The 25895-nt window shown below is 36.6% G+C and overlaps 1 protein-coding gene across 1 annotated transcript; it reads right to left on the bottom strand.

Moving 5' to 3' along the window:
• Window positions 1-1093: 1093 nt before the first annotated feature.
• Window positions 1094-25530, bottom strand: LOC140150712 (medium-chain acyl-CoA ligase ACSF2, mitochondrial-like). Its single transcript, XM_072172802.1, has 19 exons — window positions 25376-25530; window positions 19721-19898; window positions 19468-19596; window positions 19248-19301; window positions 18883-18995; window positions 17466-17513; window positions 16303-16420; window positions 14228-14338; window positions 13307-13452; window positions 11209-11300; window positions 10787-10857; window positions 10296-10397; window positions 9123-9271; window positions 7881-7935; window positions 4826-4912; window positions 3831-3883; window positions 3330-3387; window positions 3083-3154; window positions 1094-2515 (listed from the first exon to the last, which is right to left on the bottom strand). The coding sequence occupies exons 2-19, from the start codon at window positions 19889-19891 to the stop codon at window positions 2465-2467; spliced, it is 1680 nt and encodes a 559-aa protein (XP_072028903.1). The 5' UTR covers window positions 19892-19898; window positions 25376-25530; the 3' UTR covers window positions 1094-2464.
• Between the last annotated feature and the right edge of the window lie 365 nt (window positions 25531-25895).

Genomic DNA, 25895 nt, shown 5'->3' with positions numbered 1-25895 from the left:
CTCTTTCGATCGACCATCGATGCTTGGTCGATCCTTATTATTTATGAAATGAATTGACTATTACCAATTGTGATAACATATGCATCTTTGCCTGTATTGATATTTCCGCCAGGATTTAGAGAATAAACGATATAAATTTTTGTTTTTACTATCCTCTACCGTGTGATAGACGACAGGCAGGTCCAATATTTGGATTAGTGGATGCCGGCACAGCCGGTATCCACTACGATAAAAATATTGTCTATCATCATAGGTAGAGGATATTAAAAACAAAAATTCCTATCGTTTATTCTCATTCTTAGTCAGTTACATATTATTCAAATAACTGTCAACTATTTTTGTAAGCAAAAACTAAGTTACCGTCAAAAAGACTCGCCTTATTATAAAATGAACGGAACTTGTTTACAACTTCACGTATTCTGTTGCGCGTACTGCTAGCGCGTGCGTGTATTCCGCACTAGTCTACGTATAGGCTAGACCTTTTTCTCAGACGTCACCAATCAATCGATATTGGGTCCAGCATTCGCGTCATCAGCACCCAAACGCAAATACTGCGCCGATGCGCGCGATCAACTTTGCGAGACGCTAGTGCCAGCTCGCAGTACGCGTTTAGTTCGTCACGGTGTAAAAAGTAAACAAAATTGTGAAACAAAACAAAGATTGATTTCCAAATAGCATTGCGGGTTTTCCGTATTATTTGTACTTTGTAGCATCAAAACAAGCTGAAACAAAGGTGACCAGTATAATACTGCCCTGCCACGACAAAAGGAAGTAATGACCAATTTTATACTATCGAGATAAAGGCCAAAAACATAAATTTGTTTGATTTGTTAAATATAGAAGAAAATGCTAAAATTACTTGACGATTTAATAAGTTTATTAGTTGTAATTTATCAAATACAAATAACACTCTTTAAAGATGATGTCCAATTTGCCTAAAGTTGTCAAAACAATAGGCAATTATTTGGTCATTGCTTCCTTTTGTTATGGTTTTTAAGAGATTGTCGTATACTTTCTTTGTACAAATTTAAGGAAGCAAGTAATCAACATGGAATTTTTTTACTTTTTGGAGATATAACTAAGGTATACTTTTATTCAGGTGGAAGATACTTGTATATAGGTGTAATATAAGCAATAAAACACATTTTGAAAACAATGGTCATTACTTCCTTTTGTCCTGTTTAAATAATTATTTTATTGAAGCTAAAGTGACAGACGCACGTGCTGTTTCTGTGACCCCAATATCGATTAAGTGATGTCATCAGAAAAAGGTCTATACAATGCGATACATACGCGCACCTCTATAAGCGTGTCACGCGTTATTAACACTCATGATGACGTGGGGTCGTCCACGGCCTGATATACGGCACACGAAATCATCCCGGGGAAATCATGCGATTGTCCAATCTGATTATGTGTCTACGAACTAGACCACTCCCACTAACTAAGAATGTAGGATGTGATTCCCACATTGTCCTTATGAACACTTACCCTCCTGCTGTTGTATTGAATCCGTGGATAGGATTCTTAATGGACTGTCATCGTAAAAGGGTTATATTATTTTGAAAAACGAGAGTGTCAAGTTATAAAATTCAAAACGTGTACGAAAACTTTTTATTATGAAATTGTTTATTACAATCTTGTTTGGTTCTTGAATTAAAACAAGAATGCAATCAATTTCCCACAGTAGACTTCTTTCAAATACACCCTCTATGAGATAACAAAGTATAAATGGAGCCACTTTTATGTCTCTCAGTAGATTTATGTATTTACTTTCTACTCATTGCTAATGTTATTCATCCAACACAGACTGTGTTTCAACGGATTCAAATGCCTTTTCGTCTATACAGGCCACGTATAGGTTGACTATACTCGTGACATTTTCCTTCATTTAATTGATGGAATGTATAATATATAGTCCTTGGTGGAAAAAATCACTTCTAAAGCCTGCTTGTTCTTTGGGTTGGTTGCTATCCAGAGTGATTTGGTTAGGATTATTGTGAAAAACTTGTACATATTTGAGAGCAGACTGATGGCTCTGTAGTTTTTTAGGTTAGGTCTTGTTTGCCTCCTTTCTTGACGAGAATAACCACATCACCCTCTTTCCACCGTTGGGGTACTTTCACCTGCCTTTTACAAGCTGTAAAGAGCTCGGCAAGCTCTTCTGGGATGGAGTCTCTTCACGTTGTCATACTTGCTTTTAAGTTTTCAATTCATTCAACAATTGTTTCAGTCACATATAATTACACTACTCTACATCTAATGATAACAATCACCTTCCTGAATGATACTGCTTGCTTGCCCTCAATACAATTATAAGAAATGCCTGTCCAAGAAGGCATATTCACTTTTATAATTATTATCATCAATCTAGTGTTAAAAATTACCATTTATATATTCCTCTTGACAATTTCTCAGTTGATCGCTGTATTCCTTTTTAAATGAATTTTATTCACAGATAGTCCTATAATCCAAGTATTGTTTTAGCTTGTTCAGCAATCTTCTTTCTGTCAAACTGAAAAAAAAACCCGCACAAATAATCATGTTAGTCAAATTATTATGTTCCAGTTGAGGGTTTATAAAAAAAGATTATATTGAATTATTGTTGGCTGCATCAATGCAAACAAGTTCAATTTCTTTGCTCCAGCCAATTATCAGAATTGAACAATCAAGCGTGACTTCGCACGGAGCAACCATTTAAACAAATTTTAACAAAGACATGTGATCATATCCGTTTAGTATCCGGGGGGGCTTCGAAAAAAGTTACGGCGATGCGATACGCAGACTTTCGGATGCTGACTTTCTCTATACATACTTTTTGCTGTTTTTTACCACCCATCAGAATACCAATTTTTCACAAAAACACCCAAAGTTGCCCTGATGATTGGGCGCTTTTAGGGGCACTTTTTCCCCAAATGTGCCAATTGGGCGTATTGGTCTCCACTGAAAACCCACCCATCGATATACCAAAATTGCTGAAAAGGTACCTCAAAACAGTGGCACATCCCCGTATATCTGCAACCAGGGATAATCCCCTCCGGGTTGGGTATGAACATGATAATGAGTTTAATAGTTTACTTACTTTACCCGTCTCAGTTGTTGGAAAGGCATCCTCCATGAAGAGTATGTACTTTGGAACAAGAAAATCGGATACCTAAAAACAAGAAGATAATAACGTTCAAAATGATAGTTATCATTTTAAACATCACCACGCTCCATTGTTCATACATTTGAGTAATAACTATTTCAAAATCAGGAGATTAAAAACATGCACACATTTCTTTAGTGTTTAGATTTGTTTAAGTATATTTTTTGTAACCCTGACCCACCTTGCCTCTGCAAAATTCCTTCAATTCATCTGAGGTAACTTTGGTCAAAGGATGACGTCTTTGAAAAAAAAAGAGATGAAACAAAAAGAAAACAAACAAAGCAAACAAATTACAACATGAATATTTATTACTGATATCTATAGGCTTGAGTGTAACGTGGATTACAGGACAGGGTAACAAAGTAAATGTGACCGTCCACCACGAATGAGCCGTAAATGTCCTCAATTGTATTCCGAGTTACAGTGTAAAATGGGCATGAAGGTCATATTCATAGGTATTTCAATTTGGTGCTACGTGTATCTCATTAAATGAGGTACACGTAGCACCAAATTGAGGTACCTATGAATACGACCTTCATGCCCATTTTACACTGTAACTCAGAATACAATTGAGGACATTTACGGCTCATTCGTGGTGGACGGTCACAAATAATCATGGGTTTTTATCGGTTCAATACATGTATGATGTATAATAAACATGATTAAGCAAATCTTTTTTTACCTGATACAGGCGCACACTTCTTCAGATGTATGTCCATCAGGAACTCCTACAACCTAATTGAACAAAATTCGACATTCGACATTAAAATACGGCTCAGGAAAAAAGACAATGAGGTTGTTATAAAGGGGATTGGAATTTTGGGGGAGGGATGAAATTGAATACATGAATCCAAAACCCACCCAAGTCCATGGGAAGTGATTTTGAGAAAAAACCTGTGTATCATTTTAATTCCTTCAGTTAGATTTACCTGGTCAATATGGTAAGTTGTACGTGCAAATGTGTGGGTTACACTGTATTACGATAAAGGTATGACGATTAGCATTTCAGGGACTTCGTGGGGTTCATTTTAAATTCTGGACTTGGGTGGTTTTTTGAATCATATACAAAGACAATAATGTTGGAATGATATTACCACTAGTAAGATAATAAAAAATAAAGCACACAGTTATGTATAATGTCCTTGATTAAACCCATTTTTTTTTCAAAAGTCACTCTCCAGCAATGAAGATGTTACAAGTGGACTTTTATACATACTGGATTTCAATCAATGTGTTACAAGACTCAAATCATGGACTTGGGTTTATTCTTTCATACATGCTATTTTTCACATGCTCAACAGAGGATGAATTTGAGTTGTTCTTTCAAACATATGACAAGCCTATGTATAGCAACACTTTCCCATGCTTAACTCAATTTGGCCAAAGTATGGACTTGGGTGGCTTTTGTATTCATATATTCAATTGTTTGAGTTCATACTCATCAGACAAAATTTTGAGAAGTTTAAATTACTTTCAGCGAGGGTTACTGAGTTATTGCATTACTATAAGAGGTCTAAAATTAGCCTTATCATCATGATTTACGCATATATTACGCAGATTATACTATATACCGCCCCTATTATAAACCTGTAACATGCCTGACGCGATTCGCTGAGATAGTGCAATACAAAGGGCATTTTATAGTTATGTGACGTTTGTCAGTATGCAACTTCTTACCATGACATTATTGACTGCAGGATGTTCGTCAAAAACTTTTTCCAGTTGACTAGGCGCTATGTTGACCCCTTCTTTGATGATGCGTTCCTGTATAAAGAAAAGATTCAATGATCTGGAATTTTGAATTGGCTTTAAAGGCTACAAACCCACCAACATACAGGGAGCAACAAGGAGTAGACGAAATGGTTTTTTTTAAAGACGAAATGTTATTAGACTAACTGGTTATTGGACTAAACGATTATTAGATCAAATGGTTGCACCAAACGGTTATTAGACCAAACGGTTATTACACCAAACGGTTATTAGACCAAACGGTTATTAATATAAAACCAAATGGTTATTAGTCTATGGTTAGTAGACATAATGGTTATTGGGCCAAACAATATTAGACTAAATTGACATTAGACTATTTAATTATTAGTTGTAATGAGACTTTCTGGTAATAGACCAATTGTATCTAGACTAATGGATATAAGATGCCAATAGACCCCAACATACACACACCTACACACCCCTATATACAAAAATAGCATTTCTAATGCATATTTTCAGTAAGGATCTGAGAGGATGCGGTAACCTGGCGAGGGAATTCCCCTTTTTCTACGAGCCGTATTAGAAACAGTTTATCATCATCATCATCATCATCATCATCATCATCATCATCATCATCATCATCATCATCATCATCATCATCATCATCATCATCATCAGTCGGCTGCGGAGCAGGCGACTACAAGCTTTCTCCAACTGTTGCAATCTTGGGCAAGCGAAACAATTTTGTTTGGCTGCAGCATCCCTTCAGTATCTCCCAGGAGGTGTTGTACATACTGCAAGTACAGTGTCTGCGGCCGTCCCGGTTTCCTCTTCCCATGTGGTGGAATATAAAGGGCATATTGTTTCACAGGCTCGTCATCTTCAAGACGCAGTATATGGCCGAGAAATTTGAGTTGATGAATCTTGACTCTGGCAACCAGTGGAGTGGTGTTGGTCAGATTGTAGATGGTTTCATTTGGAATCCGATCCACACGCTTGATGTTTAACATGGCTCTGTATTAAGATAGTGACACAAGTTGTCTCAAACAGCTTGATTTTTGTTCCGATTGGCAGGGATGGGCTTATCCAAAGGCGTTCCAGTTTCCAGAAAGCGGCCCAGGCTAGTGCTTTTCTTCTTTTTAGGTCTCCAACACTAGAGCCCATCTTGGAACCCAAGTACTTGAAGTCTGTGACATGCTACTACCATAGACTTTAAGTGCTGGCTTGGCGTTACAGTTTGCAGTCCTACATTCTGTCTTAGGTGCGCTGATGACAAGGCCTAGATCTGCTGCTGCTGTTGCAGTCCTAGTAAGCTTTGACTGGGCCCGGGCTATAGAAGATTCCAACAGGGCAACATCATCAGCAAAATCCAGGTCATTCAGCATTTTAGCAGGATACCTGCTTGACCGACGTGGGTAGGTAACAATTCCAGCGTCAATTCCAGAAGTTGATTTCTTCAGGAGGTAGTCTACCAGGATAATGAACAGGAATGTTGCCAAAACATCACCCTGAAGCACTCCAGTTTTTCAGCAAACACGTAAAACAATCATACAAATCACCTCCAGTTTGTACTTATATATTTATTCAGTAATGATGTTGTTGACTTTATAATAAAATCATATAAATAATCACCAAATACGGTCAAAAGACCGAAACTCAGTTTCCACAGATAGCGCTTCTGCGCGTGTTTTGTTTTGAAACCTACTTAAGGGCGCACTCCACTAATTGATACGATATAGAAATACGAAATTTGGATGAAAAGTGTAAAATCACATTTTTGATTTATCACTTCGCAGGATCAAGGCGCAATATTACTACTGCATGCATAGGGCATGTAAATACACACAAAATAAAAATTAGTAATCATCATGATCATATAGAAACACTCTATATATTTTACTGAACAACTTCTTTGTGAAGATGGCAAAGAACGGGCTTCGTGTGGAAAGCGTGAGATTGCTCCAAAGTCTACAAAGGTAGTCGTGCTACCGACAAATCCTATACAATGATTTGTTTTAGATTTAAGGATATACAGCTTAGTATTATGTCATTGGATGAACGAAGGTTACTTGTGGTATGAGTATTTTACACAATGTTATATGGAATGGTATCTAGTGGAAAGAATTAAGGTATCAGTTATTTTCAACCCTGTATCCTAAAGAAAGACATTCAAGACCTCATTCAGTCTAGAAATAAAGACACGACGATCCAGAATACCAAGGAAGAAATTCAAAAGTCGGTTGCAGATCCATTGGATGCCCTATTGATTTTGTACACAAAGCGTTCACGAACAACCGATTCCGATTTCAACAAATGAGATCTTAAAGGCTTATTTCGTGATCCTAGCATCCTCTTTTTATGACATTTTTCAGTACATATCCACGAAAAAAGTCTATTCCCAAAATTTCAGTTGATTCCGATTTTGTGTTTGCGAGTTATGCATGATTATGTGTATTACACTGCTCCATAGACAATGCGTTGTAATTTCGTTCTGGTGCACCAGAACGAAATTCAAATTTCACGATATCTTTGCAAAACGAATTAATCTGCAAGAAATATTTTGTACATAAACATTATGTAGCCAGAGGTTTCCAGTGATATAAAAATCTCAACTTTTTTTGAGAAAAGTGGGGGATGAGGCTGTGGATCACGAAATGCCCCTTTAACCAAGCAAACACAAAACGTTTTACAGAAGACGTTTAAATGTCGGGTTATATAAAGGATATAAGCGCACGTTTTAATAACATTCATAAAACATTTTTGAAAACGCGACAGGATTCTATTCTAACAGAATATGTTGACAAAATATTTTTCAAAAATATTTACCCAAAATATTTTACAGTAACTTTCAAAACGTATTCATGACCTTATATAAACCAACATTTAAATGTCATAAAAAAGTTTTGAATAATATGGTTGTTGCTGGGAGAGTAGAGATAAAGGGTACACATAGTGGCTGCTGCTGAACATAACTGGTACCTTACTTCTTTTGTGGTATGTATTTTTTAAATTTGTGCATTACCGATTTTCTTCCGACAACCCGAAGGTACCCACTTTCATCTAAAGTTCCCATGTCCCTGAGAAATTAAATGAAAAAACATGGCCCCCAGAATTAGACTTATCATTAGTAGATACATAAGACAATGAAAACTAAAGACAACAAAAACATCTTTTATGATATTGGTGAGGAATTCCTAATTATGAATCATGAGTTTTGACACAATGTGGTGTTCGTCTACGAATACGTTTTCCAAATACGCATATTAAGCGCCATTCAACTTGTTGTAGTTTATCATCGACATACCTCATTTGCTACCCACTATCATCATGATCATACATATCATTCGCTTGTGACAGCTAGTTCATGCAGCTAATTTCAGATCATGCTATGATGCTTTCTTTTTTAAATATACGTTATTTTGTATTGTAATCAAGCTAAAATTCAAACATCGATTGCAAAAGCTGATGACGAATAATGTGAAATACTACAGAGCATAACAGCCCAGCAAACACAAAAACGTTTTTAAAACGTTTTAAATAAGTTATATTTTGGCTTTTGGTTTAGGAAAAACGTTTTAATAACATTAAAATGTCGGGTTATATAAAGGTCAGGAAAACGTTTTAAAACGTTTTGTATGAAAACACACTACAGCAATATTTTTTCAAAATGTTTTCAAAAATGTTATTGTAAACTATTTTTGCAAACATTTTTGCCAAATATTTTGCCAACACGTAAATAATATTATGTTAAAACATTTTCCCACAGCAAACACAGAAATGTTCTGAAAATGTTTTCTTCAAAACGTTTTAATAACATTTAAATGTCGGGTTATATAAAGGTCATAAAAACGTTTTTAAAACGTTATTGCAAATATTTTGGGCAAACGTTTTTCGCAAAATATTTTTTCAACCCCAAAATAACATTCTGTTTAGAATGTTTTGTATCATGTTTTCAAAAATGTTTTTGGAATGTTATTAAAACGTTTATATACCCTTTATATAACCCGACATTTAAACGTTTTTTGTAAAACATTTTGTGTTTGTTGGGCAGTAGATTATCAAAAAATGTTTTTCAATGTTATGAAAACGTTTTACACCCTTAATATACCCTTTATATATCCCGACATTTAAACGTTTTCTGACAACCTTTTATAACTTTTTCCAAATGATGTCGAAAACGTTTTGTGTTTGCTGGGAGTCGTCGAGACTCAAACTAAAACTTCTCACGTGGATGAGCATATTAGAAACGTATAATTCATCTTACCCTGTGTGGTACCATCCACTCGGTTTCTTGGCTGCTTTTGTCTTCTCTTCTTCTCCCCAGTAATATAAAAATAAAGACGGGCCTCTATGGCAGATTTCTCCAATCTCATTTATTGGTAGGATCTGACCATCATCAGCAATAATCTTCCACTGTTTATGGCATAGATAGAATCATTTAGGAATCTTGTTAAAGTCAATATAGGCTATGTTTTACCGATTTTTTTTTAATGTGTTACCATTAGACTTCGCCAGCCACGTGAGCAATGCTTTACTGTTATACTATCGTGAAACAATAAACAAACAAGCATCCGCAGATACTTTATTGTGAATTCTGCATATCGATGAATAGCTGACTGCTAGAAACCGTCTCTATACATTATAACCCGTGAGATGTCTTGTGCGATTACCCCAACGCGACTAAAATAAACAAGTTTCGTTACCAGTTTTGGGGAGCTGTGCATCAAGTGGTGACATTATAGGCATCATATCCGTTGCTATGTGTGCGTTCAGAGCTTGCTGGGGGACAGCTCGGCAGTTCTAATTCTTTTTTCTGTTGGTACTTAATAGGCCTATGTGGATACATTTGCCGAATAATTAAATATATTTACAAATGAAATAAAATATGGTTTTTGGACTACCAAAAGTCGATAACGCCATTTTATACAAAGAGATTGGTTTATAGTCAGTTGGGATTCGTCAGTATCATATGCGGTGCATTATCATGACGAGTTATGACGAGTCAAATAAGGCGGTAAGTTAGGCCAAAAAAAAATATTGTTGTGTTGCCCTCAAGTGGAAAAATGGGAAATTTGGGTAGGACGGTCGGATTATTTTTTTTTTTTCTTTTTTTTTTTTTTTTTAAACCTTCAGTTTTTAAAAATCCCCTCAAATATTAAATAATGCTTGTTCAATTAGGGGACATTTGTCAATTTTAACTTCTGGATACCTGTTAGACAACAATTAAAGACTAGTCTTACAATAAAATATTAATTTTAAGTGAAAAACATTGAGTTTTTGAACAAATCTGTAAAAATAATCATTCAAAAAAAAAAAAAAAAAATTGCGACCCTGATTTTTCAGGATTTAGGGTAGGACGGTTGAGGGCAACACAACAATTTTTTTTGCCTTATATTATACATACAGCATTATATATAATATGGAAAAAATAACTTACCTCCGAACCATCCGCAGGAAAAAATGCAGGGCTGTGTAGAATTTCAGTGGGATCTTTGGGCGATTGTGTGCTTCCAAATCCCTCTGTACCACCGTATGCTAGCTAAACGTGCGTGAACAAATATAATTTTTATATTATTAAAACGAGTAAAAAAATACAAACACGCAAGTGTTATAAGATAAATTCATGATACCCTTAAATCTTTTTCTACTGTTCCTTGGACAAATACGAGAATCCTTTTAACAGGTTTCATTGCACCAATTGTATATAGGATTGGCGAGTGCAGTAGCTCAAACAATTGATATGTTTCTGAAAAAAAAACCGGGTTTGCATGATGACCACAGTTTACACAATGCCTTCAATCGTAACATGCAACCTGCAACATGCAACTTTTACTTCGTGCCGACTTTGAAATCTTTGGGTATCGATGGTGCTCTATAAGCATTTGGACACAAATTAATATTTATGTACAGTTGACGGAATGAACATACCAATAAATGTTTGGTGATCTTTGAGGCTCTTTGGCGAAATGAATGAGGGATGATGCTGCCACCTGTTATACCTGTAAATGAAGGGTACAAAAATCTTTTTAAAAGGTGATCCAAGCGATGGTACAAAAAGGTGATCTCCAAGAAATATTACGAGGGAGCACCCTATATAATACATAGGTCACTGTTTTCGTCACATAAACAAACTTAACTGGTGATACATACAGAAGTCAAACCCTAATTATCGGTACGGGCAGTTTGTAAAGATTGCTGTGGGTCTGCCTATACCAGAAGTTAGTGGTGCTTGTCACCACCTCCCACTCCACTTCTCTGCCCCCTCTCTCTCCCTCTGTCTGTCTCTCTTTCTCCCCCTTCTGTTTACGATATTATAAATTAACATGTTCTTGGCATGATTGAATACTTACAAACTTGAAAAGATGAAAAATCATATTCGTCGAAATTTGGCAAACTCAAAATGTCGTTCAAATGTTGAATGAGCATGGTGGATCCAGTAATTCTAGAAAATAATGAAAACAATAATCATCCTGACGAACTATAAACCGGTGCTTTCGTATTATAATGATTATAGATGTCGAATCACGTAAGGCGCTTCACGCGTTATATTGGGACGATTTATAGTGATCTGGCTTTCGTCAAATGTCTAAATCACGACGATTTGATGTGAGATCCCATTATAAGTTAAGAGATTTATCGATGTTTAAAAGTTTATCGATGTAAAATTATTATCCTATTTTACTCTAATTAGAGAAATGTGTTGTGTTGGATTGTGTTTGTGTGTCCATCAAAAGGCTTTTTATTATCTAAACCTAACGAAACACAAGAAAAACTGGGAGTAACATAACCTACATTTGGTTGAAATCGGTCAAAAATTTGGTTCAAAAATGAAGGTAAACCACCTCGTTGGCCGTTGTAATGCACCAATTAATTTTACACAGTACTCCATCTCGTACTTAAATAACGCAGTGTCAAATACATATCCATGTGAAAACAAGAGCGAAAACAAGAGCGGTAGCAGTCAAGTTAGCTCAATCGATAAGGCGTTCGACTATGGTGCGAGAGGTTGCGGGTTCGAACCTGGCGGTGCCTAGTAGGCCTACGCTCTCGTGGAAAAATTGAGTTAGCTTGAAATTCCCCTGGACAAGGAGCTCATCACTGCTAATTTGTCTCGTTGTAACCCGTACGAAACTCGGGGAGCTGATCCTGGTTGCGATAGTTATTTGTGGAATGTCTAGGGTGTGCGCTCTTGAAGCAGCAAAGTCCCTGAATTGTTGTTTAATGGTTTATGGAATGATGTGGGGCCATAGTGGTCAGCGACAACCTGTAAAGTGTGCTGAGGCTTGTGGATCAACGTCTAGGCGTTGTGCCTGTGCGTAGCGCACTATAAATCACTGCGCTTTTTTTTTTTCCCTTTCTTTTATTGCACTGCAAACTGGTGAACCGAGCAAATTAACCTTGGTTGACCTCTATCTGCTGACCTTTAACCTCGGATGACATTAATTAATTTAATTAATTAAAATTTTTATGTTTTATTCATTTAAGGGGGTACTACACCCCTGGCCAATTTTGTGCCTATTTTTGCATTTTTCTCAAAAATTATAGCATATTGGTGACAAGTAGGATATGTATACTAAAGGGGCAAGGACCACAACTACTGCACTGAAAATTCAGCAACTCAAGGCAAGTAGTTATTGATTTATTGATCAAATATTGGTTTTCCCTCATTTTTGACTGTAACTCCACAACTGTTGTCTTTGCTGAAATAAAATTTCCAGTGCAGTAGTTGTAGTCCTTGCCCCTACAATATACATATCTTACTTGTCAGCAATGCCGTATAATTTTTGAGAAAAATGCAAAAATAGGCACAAAATTTGGCAGGGGTGTAGTACCCCCTTAACTGACAATAATCTCTCTTTCTTTCTTCATTTAAAGGGTTACTATATATGCATCCCCATTGCACAAAATTGTAAAATCCTATAAGGGCCTATAGGACCTTTATTTCACCTATATTGATTTGGCAAGTAGCCCACGTGTCCTAACCTGATGACCACACAGCTGCATTGAATTGAAGCTCACTTGCATCTTTTGCCATGGGAGGGGGATAAAATGGACGCAACTTTATTAGGAGTAGAACCCCGGTGTTTTTTTTATATTGTATTTCTTATTTTTCTCCCTTTCATTTGACACCGGAGGGTAACAACTTCGTGGCATTTCAAGATATGCCCATTTAAGACCAAATGGTTAGTCAGTTAGTAAGCTAGTAACATACACTACTATAGGGTGGTCCCGCCATGCGGTCCAAGAAAAATAAAGAATATAAGCAGTAAAAATGAAATACTTGTCCTTTTGTCTCTATCTATCTTTCTTTCTTTCTTTTTTTTTCTTTCTTTCTTTTTTCTTTCTCTTTTTCTTTCATTCAACCTCTATATTTTCATTCATTCCCTTACCCTTTTTCTCTTTAAAAACAAATAGTACAACACCCCACCTTTTTCAAAATACACTTACCTTTCATCCTGGATAACATTTGCCATTAGTTGTGCATTGTAAGCTGGACCCACAATGATAGTAGTATCTCCTTTAATCATGGGGAATAATACTCCGATATGTGCACCCATGCCCCCAAATGACATGATCAGAGCAAACCTGCGTGACTAAGTATAAAGATATGCACATTATGTGTGGGGATTTCAATATGGCAGTCAAGTTAGCACAGTTGATAGGGCAAAGATTTCAGAGATGAAATTTCCCCTGACAAGGAACTAGATGCCCAATATGCTCTTTTGAAAGGAGCTGCATGATCTTGCATGATCCTGGTTGCGATGTTTATGTGGGTAGACTAGGATACTGCACCTATATTGAATTGCGTCCGTGATTGTTGCATAATGGTTTACAAGGTGAGTCTTGGGCCGTGGTGGTCAACGAAAATCTGTAAAGTGTGCAGAGGCCTGTGGGTTGGCATCATGTACTATAGCCTAAATCCCCAAATGTATATATGTGTAATATGGAATGGATATATATATATATATAGGTGCAGGGCTAACACTTTCATAGTAAGGGGCATTCGATGATAGCAAATTGTAAAACATACGAGGTCAGTAGGTAAGAAACGGACTTCTCTTTTGTGGGGGCATTTGGTGAGAAAATAGCCCCACGGAATGCTCGAACATTGATTTGTATATAGTCTAAATGACTTCAACGGCTTTGTTATTACCAATAAGTAACAAAATCAGTGAAAATGAAAATTACTGTTCAACTTGTGTTTGGGTGACCAAGGTAACAGAGCATGTCTCGAAAAATGGGGTGTTTATGTGACAGAGCATGCAATGTGTCGGGTGTTACATACCCCCACAGATATCCTCCTGTGCGCTACAATATCAGTACTATATGTGTACATTAATACTGGAGGAAGTATCTACTACTACTCACATAATGTATAGGAATTCCGTCTGCATCTTCATCAAATCGCGCGAAATCCTCTGAAACCATCAACACTGATCTGTGTGTATGGGTCACACCTTTGGGAAATCCAGTTGAACCCTGGGTGATTAAAAATAATGGTTTGTCATTTGTATGAGTGAGAAATGAGCAACACTCCATCGGACTCGCAATGTTCGTCAATATGTACCCTAGACAGGTCGTCAAACCGAGCATCCGAGGCAAAGACGAGGAAGCCGGTGCTCAGATTGGGAGCTTGTTCTTGACGAACCAGCCCACATCAAAGTTGTGATTTTCCCGATAAAAAAATGGAATGGCCGATTTCCCTAAATTAAGACATGGTTACCCCCAGTGGTGTTACCGAACTGTCTTAATTGAGGGGCAGCAATGAGGTTAGAGGGGGCAAAATTTCCTCCATACACATCTTACTCTTTCATTTTAAAATATTATTATAGTTTGGGAAGAGGAGACACGGGGCAAAGTTGTGCAAGCATATGATGGATGAGACTGGTGCAGGGGCAGACACCTCAGGTACGCCCTTTTTACTTCTGTTTTGGACACCTATGGCTTCAAGTCGGTCTTCATTTTGAAAAACCTCTGACCTAGGAGTATTTTCCCTCAAACCTCAGACATCCCTCTAGCTCTGCGTATGGATAACAAGTGGCCGTTATCGCTTATGTCTCGGACACTCGTACACGTTTAGTTTAGAGCAAAAAATAGTGAAAAATGTTCCACGATTTAGCTGCAATTGAGCTTTTATTCAACAATTTTTCAAAGTTTTTCCAACTAAAGTTGTATACAATAATAACGTAATAAGTGTCTACCAAGTTGCTTCAATTGCACCTGCTCAAGAGGGCACATCCCCTCCGCCCAGCTGTGTTTCTGCTTCCTTGCTACTGTATACTGTACTGGCCATGCTACCAAGAAGTACCCTCAGCAGCACGCCACCAATCATCCGTGGACTGGTGGGCTCAAGCAACGGACTGCAGCCTCTATTCATATATTGTGTCCGATTTGAGCGCTGATTAGAAAATTTTGCCAATCAATATTACATACATACATACATACATACATTATAAATATTTATATAGTGCTGCTACATTTAGAACATAGCGCTCAAAACAAAAACAAAGCAAAAGAAGAACACGAAGAAAAATAAATGAGAACTGCCCGTGAAGGCTACAAAATCTATGGAAACATATGTGACTTTAGAACCCTCTTGAAAATACCCACTGATTGTGATTCCCTGATATCAATTGGCAGTCTATTCTAGGTGCGAGGCACAACATAGGAGAAAGTCCTGTGTTCAGCGGACATGAGTGTTTTGATTGTGTTGTGCTCTGTCAGGAGGGTGGTATCAGAAGCAGAACGCAGGCCTGCACGCGCAGGGCAGTGCAGGGAAACACAATCAGACAGGTACTCAGGAACACTCTTGGTGAGGCATTTAAACACAGTGACTAAAACTTCAAGAGAGTGTACATTCTACGTCCAGGTTTTGAAATTGGTTGACTTGTGTTTGGCATGTGTGAAATACATCTGACTGGGCGTTTTAATTACGTAAAGCATAAAGGCTTTGAAATCATCGAATGGCGTTTCCTTTCTCTGCACTTAATTCTCGCTCGCTCCCTCCCTTCTCTCTGCGCTTTTTCTTTCTTTCTTTTTCTTCCTCCCCTCACCTCCCATCTCGATCTCCCTTTCGCTTCCCCTCTTTTCACCCTCTCTCCTTCACTCCCTTGCTTTCCTCTGGCTTTAAATGGACATTCGTGAAATGAAAATTAAAAAAAAATGAATTGTTGAATTGACTATTATAAACAAAATATACTGCGAAATGTTTAATTGCTAGAAAGCGACAGATAGACATGAACCTATATCTGGCAGCCACGCCACATTGTTTCGGGTCATCGATCAGCAATTCCATTCAATGTCTCCATGATTATCAAAAACCTGCGCGTACTATTCCAGGACGACGCAGTCCAGTTGCTATAAGAAGAAATATATTGCTGATATAAAGAAAAGCCTGTAACCTCTTTTAGAAGTAAGTTGAGTAAGTTCTTTATAATTCTTACCGAAGTAAATGTAACACATATAGGATCGTCAAAATCAACTCGGTCTATAGCGTTCGTCACTGTACTTCTGTCAAATCCTTTGCCCATTTCCATGAAATCCGTCAAAGAAACCATACCTCTTTAAATTAAAAACAGATCATAACATAGTGAAATGGTAATTGAATCATTAAGATCATTCTGATATTATATTCCGATCGTTCACTTTACTTGGACCCTCTACAATTGCAAAATGGCTGAATATATGGTGGCGCACCTATCGTAAATATCGCACCATTGAACAGAACACGCGGCGTTTGGCGGCAAACGTCGGACTGCATAAATTATTGACTTTAAGATCAAAATATAGTTTTGCCGCTACATCATATCAGACGTCGAATTTTCTATTTTCCGCAGCGATTTAGGTTGTCCACTGCGACCGTCCGTGATTTCCGCTCGGAAGATGTCCGACAATATTTTGACCTTTAAAATTTTTAGATGCACTGTAGCGTCTTCCGCTGTAGAAGACGTCCAAATTTTTTTAAGCCTGAACAAAGCTGATCCTTTGACCGGAACAAACCGAAGGTCGCATTGGACAACGGAAACTCGCTGCGGATAACTGACACCGCCACGTCTAACGCAAAGGAACAACGTAGCAAAACGTCGGACTATGTTTTGGCCTTATGGTCAAAATATAGTCGGTTGTCTTGCGGACGTCTGACCGTTGCGACAGACGTAGCGGTTGATTTTCTGCTAATGTCTCCCGCATTGGGTCTTTCCCATTTCAGCGGAAAGAACTGAAGCTCTCAGCATAAAACCAAAAACGCGATATCAGACTGAACGGCGAAATGACCGCAAAAATTTTCATCAAAATTGGAGAAAGGTATCTATTTTAATCCCGTGGATCTTCAGATTTAACTTTTTAAACTTTTATGTAATAACTATGGAACAATAAGTCGAAGGTAGGTCAACCTATGTATTTTCTGAATCCTTATGCTCAAAGGAACATTTTGTTATGCGTTTAAAAAATGAGCAGTTTTGAATTTTGACCAGGGGTGACAATTCTACACCTATTATAATCTCATTGTGTATTACCTATATAATAACAATTAGCGAAGAAAAACAGTTTAACTAGCAAAACCATCTAACATGATAAACCAATAGTTTGTAGCCGGACTATTACTCACCTGCATTGATTAGTTCCTGCGTTGATAACACACTTCAAGCTTGGTGTGCTATATATGTAAACAGACAAAATAAAGGAACAGTAGAATATCAAATTTTATTTCACGTCAAAGACTAATAGTATTCAGCAATTGATGCACTGCATAATACGTTATAATATGTATAATTATGCATAATATGAACCGAGCTTCGTCATCATCGTAAATTAATTCAACATGGAAACTGATCACCATAACTTAATCCTTAAGCGAAAACAAATCATGTTGCCTCTGTAGCGCAAAAGGACGGGTTATGGTTATTTCGGTTCGTCAGTATGACAAAACCCGTGTGTTAAACGAATTATATTTTGTTTCTGTCTATGGCTGCATGGCGACCTCAAGATTTTCATCAGCGAGTGCTGTAAGCTTTTGAGTTTATTTTGAATTTGCATCTAATCTTATACAGGGTGAGTAAAAAAAAGTGCAATAGAGAAAAGAATCCATTTTTATTTAAGAACCGAGTTGAACTTTTTAGGTTTAAAAACAATTTATATACGGTATATTCATCAGTGACCTTGTGTGAAAAAATTAAGGAATTAGCATTTACCGTTTTGTTTTTATGACACATTTTATAGCGCTACCCAATTTTATTGTTTGTCCAAGAGACATCTAAAATTTGAATGTCAGCCCACTCTGTGTAAGGTAGATTTGGAACAACTGCCATTTTCTTAACCTCATTGGCATTAAAAAAATGGAGCACCCAAAGTGTTATTGCCCGTGGTCTTGTTTAAGGAGAAGAAACATTATTTGTTGTTATTTTCATTTTACCTTTACTTTAAAGATGTTTATTCTCTATCAAAAAGATACAAATTTGCAGGCGGGTTTTTCAAATGTCAAAATGAAATGCGCGCAAATTGAAGTGGAGTGAATTTCAAAATATCCAGTAAGTTAGACATATGGGATTTAAAAAAAAATGGAGTTGGAGTTGAGTGAGGTATGAAGGACTTAAAGTAATGTTAGAAAGTTTGTTTGAACAGAAAAAAATTAAAATAACGCAAAAGTCAACCTTATTTAAGTCAATTTCAGATTTGGTGTCTTTACCGTGCACTGTGTGCTCTCATTCAAAATACATGGTACCTCGTGGACAAATAACGAAATTGGGTATCACAACAAAAGGACTCATAAAAATTAAACGGTAGTCGCGATTCACTTCATATTTTCACAGATGGTGGCCATTGAATGTAGCATTTATAAAAATTTTCAATATTGGGAAAGTTCGACTTGGTTCTTACATAAATATTGCTTCTTTGCTCTATTGCAGTTTTTTTTTTTACTCACCCTGTACGTTGGATAAAATAGGGAAACAGAAGAAAATAAAAGGTGTCGGTGGAGGAGAAAGGGAGAAGGAGGGGGAAGATGATGTTTTCCCTTTTAATCTTACATTTGGCAATTAAGATTATTAGCAGCATTTGTCAGTAACTCTGGTATAATTTGGCTGGCTCTGTCACACATATCCGACGGTGATCTCATCAAAATGACGACTTTCATTCCAAGCTATAAAGAGAGAGAGAGAGATAGACATTTAATTTCATGACGATTATTATTTTGTTCGTTGTTCTTTACATTTGTCTGTGTTTTTGTTCGTCTGTCTTCTTTTAGGCCACTGTACTAGTTGGCAGTACGTGGATGTGGGACATGGTTTTGCCTTTATAGACACACAACCTTACTTTCAATAGAAATTGTTTTGATTAGTTTATATATATATATATATATAGTTTTGTTATCTATCTGCGTCACATACGTTACCCTTTGAATGACTTCTTGCTGAACACTCAACGGAAAGTCCATCCTCATATTAACCTTTAAGAGAAAACAAAAGAGGAATTTCTGTGTCAGATATTTTAATTAATAAACATTTTGTGTTGAACATTTTGTATGCACATACACACCGTCATACACACACACATCCCCTCCACACCCCCTACACCACCGACAAACGCACCCCAACACACACATAACTACTCACCGTGATGACACCAATTTGCAGTGAGGCTAGGTATGCCAGTAGCCACTCGTAATGGTTACCACCCCAAACTCCTAGCGTATCTCCTTTCTTTAAACCCAGCTTCAGCAAACCTCCTGCAAACTGCTGACTCTGTTAATTGATAATGAAGAGATAAACTGTGGTCTAACAGTTTCTGAGAAATTGGGGTGTATGCAATATTTATCAGACTTTTGGGTAACATTTAATATTAATTTCCAAATGCCGGCATACTTACTTCTTCTTGCATTTGTCTGAACGTTTTTCGTTCTTTATCTGCGTAAAATACAAACATCTCTTTGTCCGCATTTTGATAAGCCACTTCTTGAAATCTCTGCCCAACGCTCTTTTCCGAAAACGGTGTTTTCACGGGCACATGGATGTAGCTTTTTGTTAGCTTTTGTGACATCGTGACACTAAAATGATTGGAATGAAAACGATATCAACATATTAATTAACATTATGTTTAAACATATAATTATCATTTTGATAACGGTAGCTTGGTATGGTCGCTTTAAAAATTATACTTCTAAACTTGTTTAATGAACATGTTTAATGAACTAAGTTGGGAGCTGCTCTCAGCGATTTGGTAGTTCACAGCATCTGGCGAAGGGCAGTGAGGTTTGGCAAAAATTGCATTGATTATTTCATAGCGAGCGTGTAGAATAATTCCAATATCTCATGTATACTTTTGTAGGTCCTGTGTTTCTTGAGTTATGTTGTAAAGAGGGCTGAAACAACAACACTTAACTCAACATAACTCATTACCAACAATAAATCAAGCAAGTTTTCAAAGTATTTAGAAAATGAAATTAGATTTTTTTGGCTGCTTCGACCAACAATACCTAGTCTACCCTTAAGGGGGTACTACACCCCTCAACAAATTTGTGTATATTTTTGCATTTTTCTGCAAAACTAATAACACAGTGGTAACAAAAGTTATGTATATTAGAGGGGCAAGGAATCCAATTACTACACGGTGGCTCAGTGGTTACGGCCTTGGACTCATAATCTGAGAGCTTGCTTGACGTGCGTAGGTTCGAGTCCCCGTCCCGCCACCGTGTTGCGTCCTTGGGCAAGGCGCTTTGTCTCGCTTGCCTCACCCCACCCAGGTGCAATGGGAAGCTGTTAGGGGTAGTCACAGTCGTTGTACTGATGGACCCTGCGCCAATTGTAGGCTGCAAACGTGGTTCCGACATATTCTAATAACGGCGGAATAAATGTAAAGCGCTTTGAGGCTGTTTACGGCATAAAGCGCTATATAAATATCTACATTTTTTTTTTTTTACACTGGAATTTCAGAGACCCAAGACAAGGGTTTCGTTATTTATGATAAAAGAATAAGGTACCGCTAATGTACCTCATTTCCTATCATATGTAGTGAATCGCTTTGTCTTGAGTCACTGAAATTTCAGTGTAGTAATTGGATTCCTTGCCCCAAAATAACTTTTGTTACCGGTGTGTTATTATTTTTTGAGAAAAATGCAAAAATAGTCACAAATTTACCACAGGGGTGTAGTACCCCCTTAAAGCACTTATGGTGGTGTATTAATCACAGCATAATCTAGCACTCCAGTACTTATCTAAGAAGTTCATTTTGTCAAACATTCATTTAGTTATATTGGTGTTACCAAGTATGGAACCATATTGATTCACTGGTGAGAAATACACGATATTTGCATTCTTTTAAGGTAATTCGGACGGCTAATCAGGTTTATAGCAAAATAGCCACAGTAGCAAATCAGAATTGTGTATTAATTTTAAAACTTAGAATAACTTTCATAAAAACTCTAAAATTTCTTATGCGTTTCCTTATTTTTTGATAATTACCTAAATTTTTCCACATTTTAATTTGTAGCCTACATGGAGTGTGCTATGGTTTGCAGAATTTAAAAGCTTTTATTTAAATTCTTTTCTTAAAATAGAAGCACCTGATTAAGAAAAAAAAAAGCTGGCGAGAGAATAAGCCCAATCGGCATTGGAAGTTTGCAATGCATTGTGGGACAGTTTTTGCAGTTTTAGGACACTTTGTCCTTTGACCTTTCACGGAAATTGTTTTTTGTACATACAAAATATAATCAAAAAAGTTTTACTTGAATAAAAACAAATCCAAAAAATAAATTTATTATATAAGTTAATTATCTAAATATTTTTAATTAACATTATTAGAATAATAAAAAAATAAATAATAATTAGAGTAATTTTCCCGAAATGTCAGAGGTCAAAGTGTCCTAAAAGTGCTCTCAAAAACCGGAAGTCACAATGGCGATTGGGCTTATTGTCTAAATTTGATTACCTTTCATATGACACCTTGTTTGTTAAAATTGGACCTATAGTTAGTATTTATAAAAAAAACGTCAAGAAAGTTTAAAATATACTAACATTACCATTAAATATTTCCTTTGTTAAGACCAATATCTTGGAAAAAGATCACTGGCCTTATTAAGTTGCATTTTTGCAATAGCAAAAAATCAAAAACCAGATACATGCAGTGGGTATAAAGGTACGGTGTACCACGAGGGACATGTAAATTTAAAATAATTTTTGCAAACTTAAAATAATTTTTGGAAACTCAAATAATTTTTGGAAACTCAAAATATTTTTTACAAACTCTAATAATATTCGCAAACTTAAAATAATTTTTGCAAACTAAAATAATTGTTGCAAACTGAAATTAATTTTTGCGAACTTAAATTAATATTTGCAAACTCAAAATATTTTTTTACAAACTCAAAATACTTTTTGTAAGCTTCAAAAATCTCAAGGTAGTTTATCATCTCAAGATTATTTTGGGATAATTTAACTCAAGACAAAAAAGATAGATGTATTTTCCATTTATCTTGAGATAATTTATAATAATATATAATATCTCCAGATAATGTATTATCTTGAGATAATATCTTTAGATAATATAAATTAATGACCACAATTAAAATCAATGTGATTTAAATCAAACAACCCTGCCTTAGTGCGCTTATTATTTTGAGATAATAAATTATCTCCAGATAATATTTCTAGATAATACATGAATGATCAACCAATGATCACGATTTAAGTCATGTGATTTAAATCAAACGACCGTGCCTACACCACAATCGCCATACTGCATTTTAGAAACGCTTGCTGTTAGAATAAGAAAAATTTTAATTGCAATTATTGCACAGGTCACGGCAACCCTGTGACCTTTCCGGGAAAAGCCGAGTGGCAGGTTTTTCAAATAAATATTTTCTGTGTAAAAACTGTACCATCAGATAGGTAATGGAATATATGAATATTAACTGTACATCTATCATAACAATTTTTGATAACAACTTGCGTCACAATTGATCTAGTGTAGAAGGTAGAGAATTTATTTCAATCTTATATACGCCATTTTTTTGGAATTAAGTGAAAATTAATTCTGTAAAAACTGTAATTTTTTAATGTAATTTTCACATTAGACCCAACAAAAGATTACCGTTTTGTTGTTATGATAATCTAATCTTTTGATTTCGTAAATAAAATTAGGGTCTAATGTGGATTTAGGATGCAAACTGGAACAATCCAATGCCTTATCAAAAGCATTTGCTTCAAAATGGAGTTCGGATGCACTTCGTAATACAACTTCCGCTATTTACGGGAAACCACATGCACAGCAGAGCACGTGGCCATATCAAAATCGATTTTATGTATTGTGTATGTAGGCCTATTCATAGGACCCTCTTATTAATTGTCTCTATGCGCTTAAGAATTCAACAATATAAATCATGGTAGCTTTATTATAATACACATTAATGTTTTAAGCAGATAAAATTCCAAAAATATGATGTAGTAATGAAGTTGCAATCTATTGATATTATATATGTTTCAATTTTCACGATGACACTATCAAGTCCTTCGTGGTCGAGCGGTCTAAGGCGCTGGTCATATGGTATACGTGATAGCAGCGTGGGTTCGAGCCCCGCCTCTGCCTAATTAAATTTCCTTTTTTTAAATTTCATATTATGTTAGGGAAATGTGGCTGGGAGAATGTATGTATGGCGAAGAGTGGTGTGGACCGTGCCTTAGTGCGAAACCCGAAGGGCACTCACCAAAAAAGGTGACTGGCATGTGCAGCCCAGGCGGCATAGGACACGCAACACGTGACGTTCGAGGCTGGCGAAAATACAAGGCTGACAGCCCCATTCAAAATATACGGTTAGCAGTTATAAATTGAAAAACAACATACTTACAGTGTGGTACATTGTCGTAACCCACCGGTTTTAGAGTAAAATAATTTTGCATTGACACCACATAACAAATTTAGAATTGTTTGTGAAGATTTCATGATTATGTGTTAATCCAATGGCGACGTCAAAAATGACGATATCGCATCCACCATCATCTGGTGCAGCCATATCATGATATTGATCCCTATAGTTCAACTCCCTCTCACCCAATACCCCATGCATACCAGCATAATTTACTGTCAGGAGCGTGATATAAAAGCTGGTTTCAAAAAGCTAATAAAAGCTGGATTATAGTAATAGCCACAATCAACTTATAAAAGCTTGCTTCACTGTTAAGGGATGGGGTATGAACGTTTTACTTCGAGGACTGTTATATATCAAAAATGTGAACAATGTCATATTTTAATAATTTGTCATAAAATTTGTATCGTGAATTTCAAAAAATTAAAATTATTTGACATAACATTCTTCATATTCACAATGCAATTCGATATGTCTGGTGTGCTCTCATGTCCCACAAAAAATACTGTCGAAACGCTCAAAACGCTCATTCAAGATCCCTTAAAGGTATATTTTGGAATGTCATCTTTCCCTGGGTAAGATCTGATACCAGGCCAGCCCATGGCCAGAGGGTAACATGAGTAGGGTTTTTTCACCTTGAAGGCAAGGATAGTCTTGCTAATATGGGCTAACTTTCCCCTAGGCCATCAAAAATGCCATGAATTAGTAGGACTACAACTGGCATCTACTGGTCAGTTTATACTCCTATTTCGACATCTGTTAATTTTATATGCGCCTTTAAAGCTATGCAAATTGCTACCTGCAATACCACTGCACTGCAACTTGTATTAATTTTGTAGGTATACATACCATGTTATTCATATGCCACTATACAGTACCCAGTATAATAACAGTACATATCCCATGTCATGCATGTACTAATACGCTTAACTCAGGACACAAGCTAGCATGACTAGAAACTCGCTGATGTGACCATTTTTAATAAACTGCTCAAATAAAGAAAGTCCGCAGTCATGTAACTCGTCCTACTTCAAAACCTGACCTTGTTATGGCAATTTGATTGATACGGTCGTGTGCAGGATCTTGTTAGCTCTAATTTGATACCAAATTTACTACCAAACACTCAACAGTAACAAGGATTGATACCAGTTTATGGCATTTGATGCATTTTCAAAAGTTGCAAATCAAAACGATACACGCGGTCGAAATTGCTTAGCGTGGCAATGTGGTCAAGCTTGTTTGCCCACGATGAACCCATGTCGACTATCCGAAGTGCGCGCTTTATTCAATTGTTAATTTAAAACGCATGGATTGTTACAGTGCTTTACTGATGAATACTAGGGCACGATGCGATCGATATGACCAAGCGGTTGTTTCGGGCTATGTTAATGGTCGTACTCTGCCATTCACCAACAGATCCGCGTGCTCCGTTTTTCATTTGCAACTTTTGAAAATGCACCAAATTTCATATACAGGTATCAATCTCTGTGAATTTAGAGTTTTGGGTACCAAATTTGGTATCAAATTGAGCTAACAAGATTCTGCACACGACTTTATCAATCAAATTGTCATAACAAAATCAGGTTTTGATGTAGAACGGGTTACATGACTGCGGACTTTCTTTATTTGAGCAGTTTATATGCACAGTATAACATTATACTCACTTTATTACAGAACCCAAAACTGTAATGTATAGATCTATAGAACCAGGGAAGTGATCAAACGATGTTTGTTCCAATATCTGTAGTTTCACTCATTTCCCATGCAGCCTGCAAACATTTTTAGTATTAACGACTGCTATTGCTGGTTTGGTTATGTTCTCCCGGAAGGGCATAGATTGAGTCAGGTGGTATGCGCCGTGCATTCTCTAAATTCAGTAAATTTCCATCAACCGTGAAATTGAATGGGATTATTTTGAAATTTTAAAACGCTTGAAATAAATAATATAAATACACGCTAAAACCGTTGGGGTTCGATAATGAACCCCACAAAACTAACCAAGTATTATGGAAAATGCCATACGGCCGAGCGGTTTTGCCGGCTGTCTCCGACCATCATGCCACTCGCCGCCTGGATTGAGTCTGGAATCTCGATAGCCTGAGTGTTGCCCTCTCGTAAAAATCGAAAAGTTATTTTGAAGTTTGCAAAAATTATTTAAGTTTGCAAAAATTATTTTAAATTTGC

This window comes from Amphiura filiformis, chromosome 4 (assembly GCF_039555335.1).
Source record: "Amphiura filiformis chromosome 4, Afil_fr2py, whole genome shotgun sequence".
In the NCBI taxonomy this organism is placed as follows: Eukaryota; Metazoa; Echinodermata; class Ophiuroidea; order Amphilepidida; family Amphiuridae; genus Amphiura; species Amphiura filiformis.
This window is presented reverse-complemented; position numbering and strand designations above follow the sequence as displayed.

Bases quoted from the DNA above. Each gene is read 5' to 3' on its own strand.
- LOC140150712 (XM_072172802.1), bottom strand. From the start codon at position 19,891: ATGTCACAAAAGCTAACAAAAAGCTACATCCATGTGCCCGTGAAAACA. The intron at 19,302-19,467 runs GTGAGTAGTTAT...TTTCTCTTAAAG, and splicing joins TGCAAATTGGTGTCATCACG to GTTAATATGAGGATGGACTT. The intron at 18,996-19,247 runs GTAACGTATGTG...CTCTCTTTATAG, and splicing joins AGCAAGAAGTCATTCAAAGG to CTTGGAATGAAAGTCGTCAT.